Consider the following 14,515-nt stretch of genomic DNA (forward strand, 5'->3'; position numbering starts at 1 on the left):
AGATACCGCAGGCGTAGCCGCAAAGTGCGGCAACTAATACTACGCCCAAGTGGGTGTACTCGAGCCAGTCTCGAACAATGACGTTGATGTGCCATATTCTGTTAAACTTTGCTTATAATTGAAACTAAAATGCCGGGTACTAACTACGCATAGTTAAACTTTGTGAAAATAATACTACAAGAAAAAAGACATTGGGATCACATATCATCAGTGAGTATTTTATTAACTTCAATGTAAAATAACACGAAGCGTATGTTACCTTTGAAAGATACCATTGAGTCTCAAGATGCCACGCACACAAGCATCTAATAGTTGCCGTAATACAAAAACTAATGTTCTTAGATAATGTTCTATAAATCAATTTAATGAACAGAAAATATTTGGAAATTCTTAAGATTCATTTTGTTTTTAACCATGCATCACTGAACTGTAAGGTAAAAAAGAGCTCCTTAAGTTACGTCTTATAAAATATAAGTTGTCAACTCATTAACTTTATAAATATTTTGTTAAATCTATGGTATTTGTAGATTTGGACATAGCCCAACAAAAGCTTTTAACTTTAAGATATTGTAATAAATTATCATAAGCAGCAAACTATTATGATAGATGTGCTTCTCTACTTAAGTGATATTATTGCTTGATAAGAATTACATAAATAACTGTTAATAAAAACCGATAATTTTGACTTTTTTTTAAATTGAAAATTATAAAATATTTGCCATTTCCATTTGGATTTGTATAGAATCTGTTAGTTTGCATTAAGGAAACATGAACATAAAAATATGCTGAAAAGCTTCGATTAAGGACTGGTCTCCCCTGCGCTCCAAGTAGTTACCGCACTACCTAAAAATAACAGCTTTTTTATTACGGCAACTATTAGATGCTTCTGTGCGTGGCATCTTGACACTCAATGGCATTTTCAAATTTTTGTAAAATACGCTCCGCGTGTATTACATTGGAATTATTAAAATAAAAAATAAATACTGATGATATGTGATCCCAGTGTCTTTCTTAATTCTTGTCGTATTATTATTACAATGTTGTACTACCCGCCATTTTAGTTTTAATTATTATCAAAGATTAACATAACATGTGGCGCGTCAACGCCACACATTGTTCGCGGAGATCAATCCTTAATCTATGGACATATCATTCGCAGTCTGATAGCGGAACGACAAATGTGTGCCTTAGTCGTGTGTCAACTGTCACTGTCCGAATCGGGTTCTAAATTCAACATAGGTACGTAATCTGAACTGAATAAATGTTTTACATCGCTGCTAATTCATAAAGAATATTTTCAACAACTGAAGTTAATGCGGCAATGTATAGATATGGCAGTGGAAGCTTGTTATCTTGTAATTTGTGGCATGTCACATATTTCGGCTATGTTCTTATACAATGTGATTTATCTATATGTATGGTCTATACGTAGTCATTGGCGTAAGCAAACAATACTACAGTGCAACTTGTATTTCTTTGACTAAACCGTTATCTTAGTGTCTAAGAAGCTTTGTTCTGGAGTATATTATTGTCACAACGGGGTCACGATGAGTATTCAATAATATTGTTACATATTTTATTACATTGTGACGTAGTTTTAACTTTCTATTATTGCAAAGTGTTTTCATAATATGAAAAGGTTTGTGGCTTTGACTTCTCTCTCTCGAAGCAACCTTTTTTTCATCAAAAGCCTTTATAATTATAACGGTGTCTCGCAGTAGATGTTGTCGCAACATCTCTAAAATCCCATCAACACACGAGCTCCCCAGACTGATTAAACAAGAAGCCGGTACTCAGAGCTGAGGGCTGTTTGACGTGATTTCTGCTGCCAAATTCCACCTTCGCACGACACTCCCCTAATTAGGATATCAACCCCACCATCTGAATGTGTGGCGTTCTCTACAGTGCAAATTTCAATGAACTTTTTTCCACGTGCAACCAAGCTATGGAATGAGCATCCATTACTTTAAATTATGCGAGTACTCCTTTTTAAAATGTCAACTTTTGGAATAGGAAGCTTCACACAACAGCGTACGGATCACCTGGTTTTAAGTCATCACCGCCTCCCACATTCTCCTGCACTACCAGAGGAATTGTAGGAGTGTTGCCTGCTCAACTCTATCTCGACTCTATGTTCTCTCAACGCGCTACTGGAAGCCTTTCCTTACTTCGACTTATTTGCGGATGGATGGAAGGTAGTCTTGAATTTTTGCCTGTGGTTCAGTGACATACTTTGACTTGTAATTTTTTAAGACGACAATTTAAAACGGTTGAGACAACTTAGAATCGTGTATGATTTGTGTATTGTCTTAACATCGTTGTTTATTATATATTTATTAATAGTTTTGAGATTGTTTAAATTTTATAGTTAATTGGATTTTATATTATTTTATATGTAAATAATATTTTTATCCGTGTTAATAAGTGTAATTGGCCATTCTTATTAATAATAAATAAATAAATAAACTCTCCTCAAAAGCTGACATAGAGGAGTAAGAGGATTGCTAAGACAAGAATGCACCTGCCTGTTAAAAGGACATTTCAGCTTTATATCAAACTGTAATCGAACTTTCAGAATATAATTCATCACGTGATGTTATCTATACCACAATTTCGGAAGTCTATATTCTATCAAAGTCCATTAAGTGGCACTTTTTGCGATATAAAGTGCCATAAACATTGTGCGTATAACAAGTTTACGACTGAATCCCGAGGCAAATTCGTAACAAAACATTTAATGTTGCCATTTGTTGGATTTCATTGACATGACCTCTCGCAATATGTAATTAAATTGCATACATACATACATACACTTTATGCAGTGTCTTATTTAATAAACATCCGTCGGAAATTTTGGTATATCTTGTTCAACACTTAGGTTGTGGCTCCATCTAAAGGATTTACTTTACAGTCGATAACCTGCTCAACCCCAATAATTTTTTATTTTAGGAAATTCAATTGACTCTTTCAAATATATATGATTTGCTATCTTAAAGTGATAATCCTCACTTCACAACTAATTATATTAATTAAATTTGTAACCAAAATTTATGAACGATGCGGGACTCGAAACCACGACCTCTCGGACAGAACCCGAGATATCACTACTTATATTACATCTTTAGTATTACTTCAACGACTGTCTTACAAATTTTCCATCAGATCACGCGTTCTGACTAGTTTAACATTTTATAGTTTATACCAATCCCAAGGAAACTGCTTAACGCCGCTAAACAAGTTTTCACTTCACATAAGGCAAGAGCCATGGAACAGAAAAAAAAATCTGTTCTGTGGCAACCGCATATTGACATTCGACAGGAATTCGAAATTTACATCAAAATAATTGCTATTTAACTAAACATAAGCACAGTAGCCATAAGCCTATATTATCATAAGATTAGACATACGTTGCTGTGATGTAAGGCTTGCGGTTGTTTCAACCTCATAGGGGTTTTTGTGCGAAAGCACAATTGAAAGAAAGAAAGAAAAAAATATATTTATTTGTAACAAACACAATATTTACATATAAATAGAAAAAAAAACATATATACAAAACAAATTACAAATTGGAGTGTTTGTCACAAATTGGTCACACTTCAGCATAATGCTGATTACTGTCGCAACCAGCGCTGATATTCCAGTGGGACCACTAAATGACGACACACACGAATGCCAAAAGTAGCGCACGCCTTTCTAATTACACTTCTTAAACGTTATATCTTAGGTAGCAGGTTCTTCGTTAACCTTATCTCATGTAACTATAGTTCAAGATAGTATACATACAAAAATTTTAACAAGTAATGCTGTCTTTTCTTAGTTTTTGATTGCACTGATGTCTATAGTTAACAGTTCCTCTTTTTTTTTGGTGCTCAAAAATAAATTTCTTTAATTTAGCTTTAAAACTAGGTAAACTACGCTGGCTCCGGATTGGTGATGGTATATTATTCCAACATTTCGTCGCTGCATATCGAAAACTTCCTTTAAATGCAGCAGAGAAATGCCGCTCTGTTTCCAGTTGCAACGAGCATTGCCGGATCATTGAGGCCTGGTTGCTGCCAACCACTTCAACTTTGTGCTTAGATAAGACGGTGTTTGATGTTTTATGACCCCGAACTCCTCCCTCGCTGCGTCGTAATCCTCAGTACTGAGGGTCGTGACCACCCCTCTGTATCACTTTCTCACGTATGATCGCTCTCCATCTATTCCTGTCTCTGGCGGTGTGAAAGGGATTGTGAACCGTAGAGTCGAGGGCGGAGTGGATCTGATCGGATCATCGTGTTGGACTGCGTCCACGAGGCCTCTTCCCATCTATTTTGCCGACCACAATGAGCCTCTCAAGGTTTCCATCGTCCTTCCTTGCGATGTGACCGAAGTATTCTAAAACTCTGCGCAGACGTTCGGAAGACAATCGCGAGGAGATCCTGAGTTCAGGCAGTATGGAGAGATTAGATCGAAAAGACCCCGAACAGGTACACCATATAGAGATACACCATATGCAGTTTACGACGGTGGATCATTTTAATCCAAAGGTTCTGATTGAGAAAAGGTGTAACATGTGCCCTCCATGGTATGTCAAAACAGAATCTTGCGCATGCGTTCTGCACTCGTTGCACCAACTTCTGAGTTGAAACTAGCAACCTCGGGCCGTATACTGTATCCATAAGTTTAGATAAGACCAAAGAGTCAACAAATGTTATGCGCAATTCTTCCTTTAGGTAGGGTCTCATTTTATATAAAACTTTTAATCTACAAAAGCAAGCCTTGAGGTATTCAGCTATATTTTTTTTGTATCTGAATTGACAATCCATATTCAGGCCAAGATTACGCGCTTCAAAAACGCGTTCTATGGGTAGTCCTAATAGTGATATATCAATCGATGGATTGAGTTTATCGAGTTGATATTTACTGCCAAAAATTACAAATTTAGTTTTAGCTGGATTGAGCAATAAGCTATTACTAGCTGACCATGCAGCTACTCTAGAGAGATCTTCATTTAGTTTATTAATAGCATCATTTATATCACACGGCTTGCAGGAGATATACAATTGCATGTCGTCGGCGTATATATTATGAATATTGATATTATGAACCTGCTTGATAATGTCAGCAGTGTACAAGATAAATAAAATTGGGCCCTAAATAGATCCTTGTGGCACTCCATGTCTCACTGCTAATTTCTTTGATATTAGAGAACTGCCGTTAGAATTCTCAATGCGTACGTATTGCAATTGCGGGACGTTGTGTCAAAGACAGCGAAAAATGTCACGGCAACACCCGATAGTAGTCTCAAAAATGACATCAAAAAGAATTCTAAAGGAATCAATTTTGAGAAAATAAATGCTTTTTAACCGACTTCAAAAAAGGAGGAGGTTCTCAATTCGTCTGTATGATTTTTATGTTTGTTACCTCAAAACTACCGGGTGAACCGATTTTGAAAATATCTTTTTTTATTTGAAATCTGGTGCTTCCCGTGTGGTCCCTGTAATTTGGTCCAGATCTGACAATGGTATCGATGAGAAAACCATAAAAGTCTTAAATTTGCTATACGTATGTGGATGATAAATTTGCGAATAACTCAATATCGCGCTAGCCGATTTTGATGATTCTTTTTTTATTGGAAAGGATATACTTCAAAGGTAGTTTGGTGAGAGTTTGGTCAAGTTTTGATTACGAAATCCATGACAAAGTAACGGAACTCTTCAATTCTTTGGAGCAAATTAACAATACTCGGCCGAATCTTTTTTATGCTAATAGGATATTTAAGTCATCTACCATAATATAGTTATGGTCAAGTAATTGTCGTAGTGGAATGATCAATGGGACTCCTTAACGACTTACAGTAAGGGTGCGGTTCCAAAAATAACAATAATCATAACTAGAATTAGATTAATTAATTAGATTTTATTAAAATATGCAATTATTTTTATACTTTTTAGTGCATATTACATCTATTGTTTTGGGATAGTGTATTTGAAATCGGTTGTTTTTTTGTTAAAAATTGTTTTATGCCTTTCATCTAATATATAATAACGTCAGATTCATACCAGTGATGTCTAAGTTAATATACGAGATAAATAAATGCTTGTAAGTTGTTTACTTAATACTTACGCTACATTACTTCTAACTAAAGCTATATCTTAACACGGTAAGTAATGGTCCGTATCCTTTAAGCTTGTACGCTCTAGTTACGTGCATTGTGGTTCATATTACATTTTTAACTATGTTAAAGTCACTAATATATCTTCTGATCTTGTTATGAACAATATTCTATATCTTTTTAAAGTTTTTTAAAATTTCATCAACTTCCTTCTTTACCTGGTTACCTGGTGTTAAGTGATCACCGCCGCCCGATTACAACACCAGGGGAATCACAAGAGCGTTGCCGGCCTTTAAGTAAGGTGTACGCGCTTTTTTTGAAGGTACCCATGTCGTATCGTCCCAGAAACACCGCAGAAGGGAGCTCATTCTACAGCTTTGTAGTACGAGGAAGAAAGCCTTGAAAACTGCACTGTGGAGGACCGCCACACATCCAGATGGTGGGGATCATATCCTAACTTGTGGCGTGTCGTGCGAAGGTGGAATTCGGCGGCAGGATACAGGTTAAACAACTCTTCAGAACACTCCCCGTGATAAGTGCAGTAGAAGACACACAATGAAGCGACGTCTCTAAGCAACGCCAAGTGATCCAGCCGTTCACAGAGCACTGGGTCCCCGACAATTCGAACTGCTCTCCGTTTCACGCGGTCAAATGGATCGAGCTGATACTGGGGTGCGCCAGCGTACAGCAATACTCCATGTGTGGCCGGACCTGCGCTTTGTAGAGCGCTAGAATGTGGGCCGGCTTGAAGTATTTCCGTGCTCTATTAATGACGCCCAGCTTCTTCGTAGCCAATTTGGCTTCGCCCTCCAGATGGCCACGGAATTGGCAAGCGCTTGAGATTTCGAGACCCAGTATTCCGATACAAGTTATCAGGCTGTCAGATCGTCTATAAGCTAGTAGCTGATAGTCTATGGATATAACAGTACATACTTTCATAGTAACTTTTTTTTTAATACATTTAGTAGTATTTTTTAAAAACATTTACTAGTATTTGTAAGTCTAAGATTTAAGTCTAACTCATAATTGTATTAATAAAAAGTGATACATTAGGTTTAAAGATATTAACGACAGTAATATTATCTACAATCTTAGATCATTAATACGTCTAGATACACAAATTCAAAATTCTAATATTTTTATTCAAAATAGGATTCAAAATCACTTATTGAACGTCTAAAACTACCACCCATTCAACAGAGACTGCCTCAGATCTGAGGAGAACAGGTGCAAAAAACTCAGCGGGCTTTTTTTTATAAATTCAAATTCAAATATTTTTATTCAAAATAGTATGTACATCACTTATTCAAAGTCAAAAAAACTATCACCCATTCCAAAATGAATGCCTCAGGCCTGAGAAGAACGGGCGCAACAAACTCAGCGGGCCACTGTACAATTAAACTTATTATATAATAGCCTGGGGGCAGTGGCTCCATTGCCAATCTGTGGTATCATTAAGAAAGTTATTTATGTTATAGTAACCTTTACCACACAAACGTTTTTTAACAATTCTCTTAAATTTCTTAACACATTTGTTTAGTTCAAAATATGGATTATACAATGTAATATCGTACAATAAATATTTTCTGGGATCATATTGTAGAAGCATATACATCGCCCAATTTTAATTCATCGACTTAGTAACTCGACTTAACCGAGTAGTAGGTATAACAAATTTATGTTTGTTCCTAGATAGACCGTGAGAGCTGTGAAATGTCTAAAAAATTAGGGTTGACAATTACACTGTATTCAACAAGCAGCAAGCAAGAAGCTCTTTTTATACGTATTATGTATCTATGTCTAGAATAATTAACCTTTTAAGATTTATTAATTCTTTCTGTCGGAAAAATATCCTCAAGTTTCTACTAAGGTTTATTTATTTCAATGTTTGTGATGTATATAACTTTGTATACATTTATTATCCATTTTATTGTAAAAGTCCACTTTAATGGTAATTTAAAGAATCATAAAGCAATCCAACCGCTCAATATATATTCGTATAGCTATTATAAGTCAGCTAGTTTTAGAGATAAATATTCTAATGTGGCCATAAAACAGGAGTTTTGGAGACTGCGTTTGATTTTAATACTTTAAAAGTTGTAAAGCTTTAAATAAATATTGACTAACATTAGAAAGCTGAAGAGATTTGTCTTTGTTTGTTTGGTCGCTCTAATCCCGAGATCTACCAATTGCAATTATAAACCTATACGGTTTTTTTAATGATAATAGGAGGATAAAATTGATACGTCCTGCCCATTACAATGCAGTGCCACTCTGGATTCTTGAAAAACCCAAAAGTTCTGAGCGGCACTGCAATTGCGCTCGTCACCTTGAGACATAAGATGTTAAGTCTCATTTGACCAGTAATTTCACTAGCTTCGGTGTCCTTCAGACCGAAACACTAAAATGCTTACGCATTCACGGCAGAAAAAGGTGCCGTTGTGGTACCCATAATCTAGCCGGCACCCTGTGCAAAAAAGTCTCCTACTGGTAAATGCTTTTAGTCGCCTCTAACGACACCCTTGGGCCTGGAACTTCGCTATTATTTTTTATGCCCCTGGGAAGGACAGAGCTAGGTAGGCTTTTGGTAAATTTTGTGGAGTAACAAAATAACCCATACACCTAGTATTGGTTTCTAACTCAAAACTAGACTTTTCCTTCTAAATATTTGTTTGACCCATAGACTTAGAGTATACTGCCATATGGACAACCTAACAGCCCGTTAATGCGTGACCAATTTTTATCTATCAATGTGTGCGTTAGCAAGTGGTTTTATATTCAAATTAGTAATAAGCTAATTCCAAGCGTGGCCGACTGTTTACGACATGTCAATCAAAATCAGTTATAGTAACAATAGATTCGATTTCATTTTCAATTTTGCTGTATCTCCGTTCCAAATGTAGTTCTCTCTTGCACACGTGGCACCTAAAATTGTATAATAAATTAAGTAGGCTTAGTCGTTTTATGATTTAAAAGATGGGCTGGGAGTTTCTCGTCTGTTCTTCTCCCCATCTCAAACCCCTTTACGAACTGATGTAGCTTCATAAGGCTTACCAAGTGTTACCATTCTTTGGTTTGACCAGTGTATTTTATTAGCACTCAACTATGCAGAATCCCGGGTCCTTACAAAGGAGAGTAGTAAAAAAATACAAATTGCCCAGACGAAACTAGTTTCTTTTACATTAGTACGATGTTCTTGAGCGACTTTTCTTCAGACTTACCTATTGATGACTCAAAACCAATATAAATTATCAGCTCATACATTCCGCTCGTTTCATAGCCTCACCGAAGCAGTTCTGTCGCCAGTAAGTCTGCAATGTCATCCTTGGCCTGTACAGTATTTTAACTGAATTTTGCTCGTGAAATAAAAACAGACAACTTTTTGTCTGATGTAACGAAATTCAAACATATTTTTAATCTATATTTAAGGTTTTATTTAACATTATATTTTATACAATGAATGTAAAGTGATGCACTAAAATTACTGTACCAGTGAGAGGCTCCTTTGCACAGGATGCCGGCTAGGTTATGGGTACCAGAACGGTGCTTATTTCTACCGTGAAGCAGTAATGTGTAAACATTACTGGGCAAATGAGACTTAACATCTTATGTCTCAAGGTGACGATCGCAGTTGTAGTGCTGCTCAGAATTTTTGGGGATTTTCAAGAATCCTGAGCGGCAGTACATTGTAATGGGCAGGGCGTATCAATTACCATCAGCTGAACGTCCTGCTCGTCTCGTTCCTTATTTTCATTAAAAAAAGACTTTCAACTTGTCTTATTTACTTAATCATCTTATCGTGTATCATTATTTACTTAATGTACTCAATGTAAACTATATAATTTTATTTTCATATGTTTAGTACATAATTTTATTTTACTTGTAAATTATATTTTTATTAATTATTTGATAATACTATTTGTATTATAAAGATTTTAAAAGAGGCTTTGATTCTTGCCGATTCTTCTCAACATAACAAACTTTACGAATCAACGGTAGTGTAAAAATATTTATTTGATGATCTAAGTGTTTTTAAAACCATTTTGCATAGAAACATTTTTAAGTTATACGTAAATCTCTTCCCACAGGCAAGAGAATCGACGATGACGCATATGGCAGCATTAGCCTTGGTATGTCTTCTGGTCGGGATCGCTGCTAATCCTGTCCGAAGATCTCCAGATCTTGAAGCAAGAAGAAGAAGTGCTATTGATAGAAGTATGATTAGGTATGAAATTAATTATTCTTTCTTTTTATCATATGTTATATCTAATTCTGCTTCCAAAACCGTCAAAATCACGTTATTATAAATATAAAATAAAACCCTTCTTTTGCAGTTGAAAAAAGATTTGATAGCAGAGCTTTTTAGCACTCTAAAAATCAAATTGAAGTTTTTATGCATAAATACTATTACACGTCATACATACTCATTAATTCTTGAAGAATAACAGTTAAATTGTAAGTTCATTATCGGCCGTCTGTCTACTGTCTACAGATAGAGATAAATTACTACGTTCTACTGTCAGTAATTAGCTGTCAATAATCTGAAGCTCTTCCAATATACCCGATAAGTCATTCTATCGCCTTATATTGGGACGCGTGAATTGCAATTTCCATACAAACTTTATATCGCTGGTAAGCTATACGTCGTCCTATTGATAGACAGCGTACACGGAGAAGGTGAGTTACCGTCGATAAGTTTATTGGGACAGAAAAGTCAACGATAGTAAAGATTTTTATCTGAAGTAAGAGATAGACTGAATATTGGGAACGGCCGTAAGTGACTAGAACGAGCGCCCAATGACCACTAAAGTTTTATATAATATTATCCTACAATTTGGTGGAAAAAAGTCGCTGTTCTATAGATAAATGCCACTCATAAATATAGCAGTATCTGGTGCGCTGGATCAATCGGTTTGAACCAGGTCAAATAACTCTTCGGAACAGACTAACAGCATTTTTGCTGTAGAAGACGCACAATGAAGAGACGTTTATTTTTGTAGAATAGAATAGTGATGAACAAGAGAGGAGTCATAGAAGAATTGCTAGCCTTTTTGGCTGTTATATCCACTATATCATATACACAAAGGAAGCTCTTGTTTTAACCTACGTGTTTTATAGAAGTTCATAACGCTGTCTTTGTGTACGTGGAAGAAAAGCAGCCTCATATCCAGATATTCATGTTAACATTAAAGATTGTTGCATGAACTGAATACCGAAAAAAACTCGTCAATCAAAGAGTATGCATTAGTTACATATCATATTTTTACAGGTTTGGTCGCTCATTTCCCCAAGAACCATCTGCAGCCGAAATAAGAGAATCTCTGCAGCGACCCACGCGCCGTGGCAACAATTTCCTTCGCTTTGGAAGATCACAACCACTCACATTTACCACTGAAGACCTAATATCCCTCCTGAAAAGTTATGAAGAGGACTACGAACAATCCAAAAGATCTTCAAACTTTCTGCGATTTGGTCGAGACTCGAAATTTATCAGACTTGGAAGGTCTGCAGAAGAGAATCCTGGATATGAGCCAAGCTCGCAGCTGTACGTCAATCAATATCCCCAAAGGAAGAACCGAGCGAGGGATCATTTTATCAGGCTTGGCAGAGACAGTGAGGAAACGTCTGATGTAGAAGAAGTTGAAAGGAAGAAACGATCCGTGGCAGAATGCCAAGACTGTGATGCTTAAATGTATAAAGCCTACCTTGACTGTGCCAAAATACTTCTTGATAACCCAATCTTATTTTCCCATATATATATGCATCTTGTTTTGAGCACAGAATGAAATGCAACAAACGATTTCAATAATTAAATCGGTTATAGAATAAGTTAAAGAAGTCATGTTTAACTTAAAACTTAATCTATTAATACTATTAAAATTAAGTAATTACAAATAATAAAATTCATAAATTCATCATCGCAGCTGGCAGGTAAGCCAAGAAGCTAGCACCGTTACCTCTCTGTATGGACTAACTTTTCCTCTGACATAGGTACATACCATGGATCACTTGTTAAATCCGTAAGGCGCCTGGACAACTCTAATATAAGATTTGAAAAACTTAACTTGATTATAAATAAGTTGATTTAATACTAGTTTTCCCTATAATTTGTGAATTACGTAAACTTATTTCTTACTTTATTTATTAATAAAAATTGAATGCAAAAAGAAATCAATCCAATACTGAATTTATTCATAATTATACATCAGTCAATTGTATTATAGATTTTAATGCATTTAAATGTCTTTTTACATACAGTTAATAGATGTTACTATACGTCAAATTCGTGATGTTTTATTTAGATAATGACATTTTAACAAATTAAATATTTGATACATTTTCCTGAATAAATATAAGAATGAAGTGTTAATTGTCTTTTAAAACCTGAGTTAAACTCAAAATATGACATAAAAAATTAAATTTAGAGAAATGTATAAAAACATAAGACACATTTTCTTAAATTAAAGATTGAATAGAACCTATATTTTCAATGACTTACTATTAATGTGAATTAAAAATATATGGACAATTAAGTATATTCGGTGTATATTATTTAAAACTATTATTTAAATCTTTGTAATGTTTTTATTTTTTGTATTCTTAGTAAGTTCAGCGAACATTTATTATTATCACTGTATAACTATAAATAAAACTATAAGGAAATTAAGCATCATTTATTTACAACAGAAAAACTGGTAAACTTATCTTAGGCGCTGATGTGGTACCCATAATCTAGCCGGCATCTTCTCCAAAGGATCTATTGGTAGATACTGGCAGCAGTTCCTTTTTGGATAGCTAGGCTGATCCGTTGCTCGAAATAATTACTAGCGCTTCGGTTTCCAGTAGCTCTATATGCGTCTCTGGGCCCCAAGGCCAAGTATCTGGACAAAAACTTCAATAAAGATATAAGACTCATGGAGACTGATATATCTGCGACATTATCTATCACATCAGCAGTCGATACAGCAACCTAAGTACCAAGTGAAGTAGCCTGAACACGAGAAGAAGCCAGATTGTCAACGTAAGTCGCGTCACACACCAATTCCCTTCCCCTTGCCCAACACACCAGCGTCATATTATCATAGTTTATTTCTGTATTATGCGTCTTGGCATCTGTCTTTCAATAATGATGAAATATGCTGGATTGATTGATTATGATTGTATTTTGGTGTTGTATTTGGAGAGGCTTTTCCAGTGAGAAGTCTCTCAATCCTTGTCGACGAATCTTGCTGCAAGTCCTTGAATACTGTGGCGCTTCAGCCTGGTGAATTTAAGGCTCCCAGGACCCTGAAGTTGAATAGCAAGTTTGGACTGTTAAGTCTACTCGCATCTCTCCTCCTCCTTCTTCTGAATGTTTCTGGCTCTGAAATAGCAAGCATCATTGAAGCTGACGTGATGACTTGATTGGCCTCCTATCTTAGACAAGATAGTCCATTCTAGAGAATTTACCTGCAGGCCACATTCATGAGGTTAGTTTAATTTTCATCCAAGCTGTAGTGATACGCAGACAACCAATGTTTTATTATCAAGAAGTATACCAATCGGCGGAGAAGGCAATTCTTTTTGTGTCATGTACAAAAAACCAACACGAACTGTTCTGTCAGTAGATGATAAGATCAAAAGATAAAAGACTCGCTCACAGCAAACTCCGCCCCGTAACTGTCAAACACTTTTTGACACTTTGAATTTGACTATTTGCAATATTTAGCCTAGAATTTCAAACTTCATACAAATAGGAAATCTTTCAAATACCTGGCATATGATTAACAATTTTAGTAATCAAGCGCTTTGCAGTAAGTACTGAAGAAGAAACGCTATTAGATAAGAAAAAAAAAATATATTTTTTAGAGACGCTATTCAGAACGGTTTCTAAATTATGATTAATTTAGAATAGCCCGTAAAGTAATAGAGCATCTGTGGTACAAAAAAAAATATGCCTGGAAAAATAGATTAATTATTGGTGTCCGCTACGCCCGTGGACCTACGCCACGTAATGTCGTGTGGTCTCGTGGCGAACAATGTGTGACGTTGACATGCCACAATGTCATGTTCTGTCAAACTTTCAATTAATTTCAATGTAATATGAACCGTATGATACAAAATTTGAAAAATGCCATTGAGTGTCAAGATGCCATGCCACACACACACACGCAATAAAAAAGCTATTGTTCTTAGGTAGTGTGGTATCTAGTTTTAGCCCAGCGGAAACCAATCCATAATCTTAGTTTGGAAAATTAGTTTTGATAAGTATATAGGAATGGCCATATTAGTGTAAGTATCCGATTTCGAAGGCTGGTTATTAAAATCGGATACTCACACATGCATTTACTAAGACATTTCAATGTATGACGTTCAGATTAACAACTACTTTTTTTGTAATAAATATTAAAATTTGTCATTTTGAATGTTTGGGTTAAT

At 35.5% G+C, this 14,515-nt stretch overlaps 1 protein-coding gene across 1 annotated transcript in view; it reads left to right on the plus strand.

Annotated features, from left to right (window-relative positions):
• Positions 1-14,515, plus strand: part of LOC126978195 (FMRFamide-related peptides-like) — a 30,099-nt gene extending 15,584 nt beyond the window's left edge. The window contains exons 2-3 of the mRNA XM_050826970.1: positions 10,186-10,322; positions 11,367-14,515. Of these exons, the coding sequence (XP_050682927.1) occupies positions 10,201-10,322; positions 11,367-11,787 (543 nt within the window). The 5' untranslated portion in view covers positions 10,186-10,200 and the 3' untranslated portion in view covers positions 11,788-14,515. The remainder of the gene's footprint in view (positions 1-10,185; positions 10,323-11,366) is intronic.

This window comes from Leptidea sinapis, chromosome 47 (assembly GCF_905404315.1).
Source record: "Leptidea sinapis chromosome 47, ilLepSina1.1, whole genome shotgun sequence".
Classification (NCBI taxonomy): Eukaryota; Metazoa; Arthropoda; class Insecta; order Lepidoptera; family Pieridae; genus Leptidea; species Leptidea sinapis.